We start from the raw sequence: 4,944 nt of genomic DNA on the forward strand, positions 1-4,944 counted from the left end.
AAATATCATTCTACAATTATTCTTTTTAAAAAATAATATATCTATATCAATAAATTTTCAAGTTTGCAGAACACCAAAACCCAATCAAGCCATAAATAATTTTTTTTTAAAATTGATACCATCCAAAAAGTAAATGTGATCCACAAAAAGAATGTGAAATAAAAATTTTTATTTTTATTTTACCTCCAAAAGAACAAAATCTAAACCAACCAATTCCAACAAGTCTTTTCAAACTAAATTACAAATGTATAAACACGATTTTTTCTGTGACTTAACTTATGGATCAGTTTATTACAGTTGAGTCTCAAACTAAAGATGAGAATTTAGTATCGTATTAGTTACAAGATCACTAACATATGAGTAGGTTTCTTGTGAGACGGTCTCACAAATTTTTATTTGTGAGACGGGTCAATCCTATTGATGTTCACAATAAAAAGTAATATTCTTGGCATAAAAAATAATATTTTTTCATGGATAACCCAAATAAAATATCTGTCTCACAAAATACGACCTGTGAGACCATCTCACAAAAGTTTTTGACTTAACGTATTCTTTCAGTTTTTAGTAAATAAAAAAAAAACTAATATATATAAAATTGGACATTCTCATTTTATTCTGAATTATGATATAATATTAAATTGATTAATAGTTTTTAAATATTTTGATGGCATTTCATTGGTGGTGTCACCATTATTCTTATCCTAAAAACCTCCAAGTTGGTTTCAATAAACACGTGATCTTATACTTTTCTCCCACTTGAGGAACTTTCGTTGGAACCGACTTGGATTAAATTTGATAAATAATATATTTTATTTTATATAATAATTGCACCAAATTAAATGAAAATTTGCACGGGTGCATGCACCTTCCTGTGGATATCTCTTCTCTTCAATCCTATATATACCCTCATTTATTGCATAATTTTTGAACTTCTTGTAATAAATCTTGAATACAGTCAGAAAATTACAAGATTTCTGAAAACCCATTTGTTAAACTGATTCAGATCGTCATGTTCCAGACAAAAATGACGGATTTGACGCCGGTGGACATGCCGCCGTTGTATTGCCGGAGCTCGAGTTTCAGCAGCCTCATTCAATGTTTAACGGAAACCTGGGGTGACCTGCCGTTAAAGGTTGATGACTCTGAAGACATGGTTATTTACGGGGTTTTGCGTGACGCCGTTAACGATGGGTGGAAGCCGTTTAACGACGTTAAACCCGAGCCGAGGTTTGAGTTGGAGGTTGAAATGATCCCGGCTGCTTCGAGAACGGAATTTTCCGCTTCGGCAGCTGAGCCCGTGGCCGTGCCGCCGAAAGGGAGGCACTATAGGGGAGTTAGGCAGCGGCCGTGGGGGAAATTCGCGGCGGAGATAAGGGATCCAGCTAAAAACGGCGCGCGGGTATGGCTCGGGACGTACGAAACGGCTGAGGAAGCGGCTTTGGCTTACGACAGAGCGGCTTTCAGAATGCGCGGCGCAAAGGCGTTGCTTAATTTTCCGCACAAGATCAGCTTGAATGAGCCGGATCCGGTGCGAATAACGGCTAAGCGGAGGTCACCGGAGCCAGCGGCTCCGACGATTTCATCCAGCTTGGATTTTGGCTCGGTGAAAAGAATGAAAAATACGGCGGCTGAGCAAGCCGAGCCGGAGGTTGAGAGCCAATCTAATGTTTATCAAGTGGGTTTCCAAATGATGCATCTGCCACCTGGCGATCAATTATTGGTCGCTTGAGGAAATCGTGTTAGGACTTGTTTGGGGTAAATGGAAAATGTGCGCAAAAGGTGGTGTGTGTGTGTGTACGAGTCTTTGCTTGATGAACAATGAGATTTTTGGTCTAAATTTTAGTGTTGATAAATAAAAACAAAATCGAAAGAATATTCAGTCCTTGTTTTTGTGTATGAGTTTCGATTTCATTTTCTAAAAAAATTTAAAACAAAACGATTTAAAACTATTATATTTCAATTGATACTTTTTAATATGACTTTCAAATATACCGAATGTAATTTAAATGTACTTAGATAAAAAAAAAAAAAAAAACTATAAAATAGAGCATACTCAACTATATGTTAATCCAACCTAAAGCAGAACGGATGGAGAAGACAAGTACACCAACTCGCTAACAAGTAATTTAGTAATGTTGAAAATGATACGATTCATCAATCAGAGTTCAATCTCTAGTCATCGATATGAGAAAGGAGTCGATCTATTAAAGACTTTCGCGAACTAATTTACATCAGCATTGAGTGTCAGAGAAGGTGGAGAACTATTATGCCACACTCTTATGGTCTCCAATGAGTTGAAGAAAGTCGAGTAAGGAGACATTGAATCAGGGAAATTCGTCTGCTTCAAAAAATTTAAATTTAATAAAAATGAGTGGAGCTTTTTATTTTTATTTTTCTGTTTTGCAAAAAAACTTTTGGGCTGCAATAATATCAAGGGGGTGTTTTGCTTATAGACTTTTATGGAGTTTAAAAGTCTAGAGGTATTCAAACTAGACTTTTACATACTCCATAAAAATTTAGTGGTATTCAATGTAAACTTTTGTAGAATTTTAAAAAGTCATGTGGTATTCAAACTTGACTTTTAAAAACTCTACAAAAGTCTATAGGTATTCAAAATGTCAATAGACTTTTAATGACTCTATGAAATTCTGTTAGAGTAACCGAACTAGAACCACAGCATACAACTCATGCAATCACAACAGATCAAGTCTATGAAAAATCAACAGCGAAGACGATCGAGTTACGTGGTTCGGCTATTGAATAGCCTACGTCCACGGAAGAACGGAGCAGCTTTCTTTATTAGAATAACAGAGAGTTTTACAAGTGCACGACCAAGAAACTAAGTTGAATTACAATTGAGATTGTTCCCTCAAAAACCTTCACTCAACTCTTGTCGTCCTTCTTTGTGCGGAGTCCTCTCTGATATATATTCTTCAAGCGTGTTTTCTTCGTTGCCTTCTTTCTCTTGGAGTCCAACTATATATACAGTCTTCTTCCTTGAGTATTCAGACTCCACGGCACTGCCAACTGTCCAACAGATTGTGAATGGCCCAAGCCCATAACCATTGGACTAACCGTTTGCAGCCCATAACTTGAGAGTCACCCGAATATCCCAACAAATCTCCACCTTGACTCTAAAGTTGGCTGCTCCATTCTTGATCTTAGTTCAGTTCCATTTCACTGCCCTTACTAAGTTCATGCAATGCACGAACTTGGCTTGTGGCAGTGACTTGGTCATCATATCAGCTGGATTGTCTTTTGTATCAATCTTATTCACATGAACTTCCCCTTTTGATATCACATCTTTGACAAAATGTAACTTGACATCTATATGTTTGGATCTTTCATGATAGACCCGATGCTTTGATAGGTGTATGGCACTTTGGTTGTCGCAATGTACCACAACCTTATCCCGAGGTATGCCTAGCTCTAACACCATTCCCTTCAACCATAGAGCCTCTTTAATCCCTTCTGTAAGAGTTATGTATTCAGATTCTGTAGTTGACAAGGCTACTACAGATTGTAATGAAGCTTTCCAGCTCACAGCTGTACCATACATTGTAAATGTATAACCTGAGATAGATTTTCTTGTGTCTATGTTCCCAGCAAAATCAGAATCTACATATCCAACCATAGGGTTCTCTAGGCTGTTTTGTTTCTCAAACAACAACCCAACATTTGCTGAACCATTCAAGTACTTCAATACTCCCTTGAGAGCTTGCCAATGAGTTTCACCCGGATTTGCCATATACCTTGACACAACACTCATGTTGTAGGATAAATCAGGCATATGCCTGGTGCAGACCATTCCATACATAACACTTTCAAATCCACTGGCATAGGGGATATGCCGCATGTTTCCTTTTTCTTCTTCAGTAACAGGGGACTGCCCTTGAGCCAGTTTAAGATACTGAGGGATAGGTATAGAGACTGGTTTGGACTCATACATGTTAAATCTTCGAAGTACTTTGCAAATGTATGAGTTTTGACACAAGAAAAGTCTGTTTCTGTTCCTGTCCCTCATGATTTCCATTCCTAGGATCCTTTTAGCCTCTCCTAGTTGTTTCATATCAAATTCTGAGCTCAGAAGTTGCTTAACAGCTTCTTTATTGTTCTTGCTTGTGCTGGCAATTGCATATCATCTACATACAAGAGAAGGTAAGTTCTGATCTTATTTTCTTGCTTGTAGATGTACACACAATTGTCATAGCTGCACCTCGTGAAGTTGTTGTTTAGCATGAATTCGTCAAATCTCTTATACCACTGCCTTGGACTTTGTTTAAGTCCATAGAGGGACTTTGCAAGTTGACACACCATCCCACTGGTTTCTGGGTTGACATAGCCCTCAGGTTGGTTCATATAGATTGTTTCCTCGAGTTCTCCATGGAGAAAAGCAGTCTTCACATCAAGTTGCTCGAGCTCAAGTTTAATTATACTGTTAAAGATAGGATCATCCTAATAGAGGAATGTTTGACCACGGGAGAGAATATTTCATTGAAATCTATACCTTGTTGTTGAGTGAAACCTTTTGCAACTAACCGTGCTTTGTATCTTGTCTTTTCCTCCCCAGGCATTCCTTCTTTAAATTTGTATATCCATTTGCATCCAACCACCCTTTGGTTTTTCGGTTTATCAACAAGCTTCCAGGTTTTGTTTTTGTACAGAGAGGTCATCTCTTCATTCATAGCTTTGATCCACCTACGTCCATCTTTTCCTGATACAGCTTCCTCGTATGAACTTGGTTTATCATGCTCCAGTTGCTCTGCTACTGTCAGAGCATAATAGATCATATCAGCATGCCCAAACTTGTCCGGAGGTTTTATTTCCCTCCTTTGTCTATCCCAGGCCAACTTGTAGGATCTTAAATCATGTTCTGTTTGATGAGTTTGTACTTCTAAGTCCGGACTTCTCTCATGGTTTATCTCATTCTCAATGGTTGAAGTG

General features: G+C 37.8%; 1 protein-coding gene across 1 annotated transcript; it reads left to right on the forward strand.

Moving 5' to 3' along the window:
- The first annotated feature begins 853 nt into the window (after positions 1-853).
- LOC142531474 (ethylene-responsive transcription factor 2-like) lies at positions 854-1,884 on the forward strand. The gene has a single exon (XM_075637603.1). The coding sequence runs from the start codon at positions 1,010-1,012 to the stop codon at positions 1,727-1,729; it is 720 nt and encodes a 239-aa protein (XP_075493718.1). The 5' UTR covers positions 854-1,009; the 3' UTR covers positions 1,730-1,884.
- Positions 1,885-4,944: the final 3,060 nt, after the last annotated feature.

The sequence above is a fragment of the Primulina tabacum genome, chromosome 17 (genome assembly GCF_025594145.1).
Source record: "Primulina tabacum isolate GXHZ01 chromosome 17, ASM2559414v2, whole genome shotgun sequence".
Classification (NCBI taxonomy): domain Eukaryota; kingdom Viridiplantae; phylum Streptophyta; class Magnoliopsida; order Lamiales; family Gesneriaceae; genus Primulina; species Primulina tabacum.

Bases quoted from the DNA above. Each gene is read 5' to 3' on its own strand.
- LOC142531474 (XM_075637603.1), top strand. From the start codon at position 1,010: ATGTTCCAGACAAAAATGACGGATTTGACGCCGGTGGACATGCCGCCG.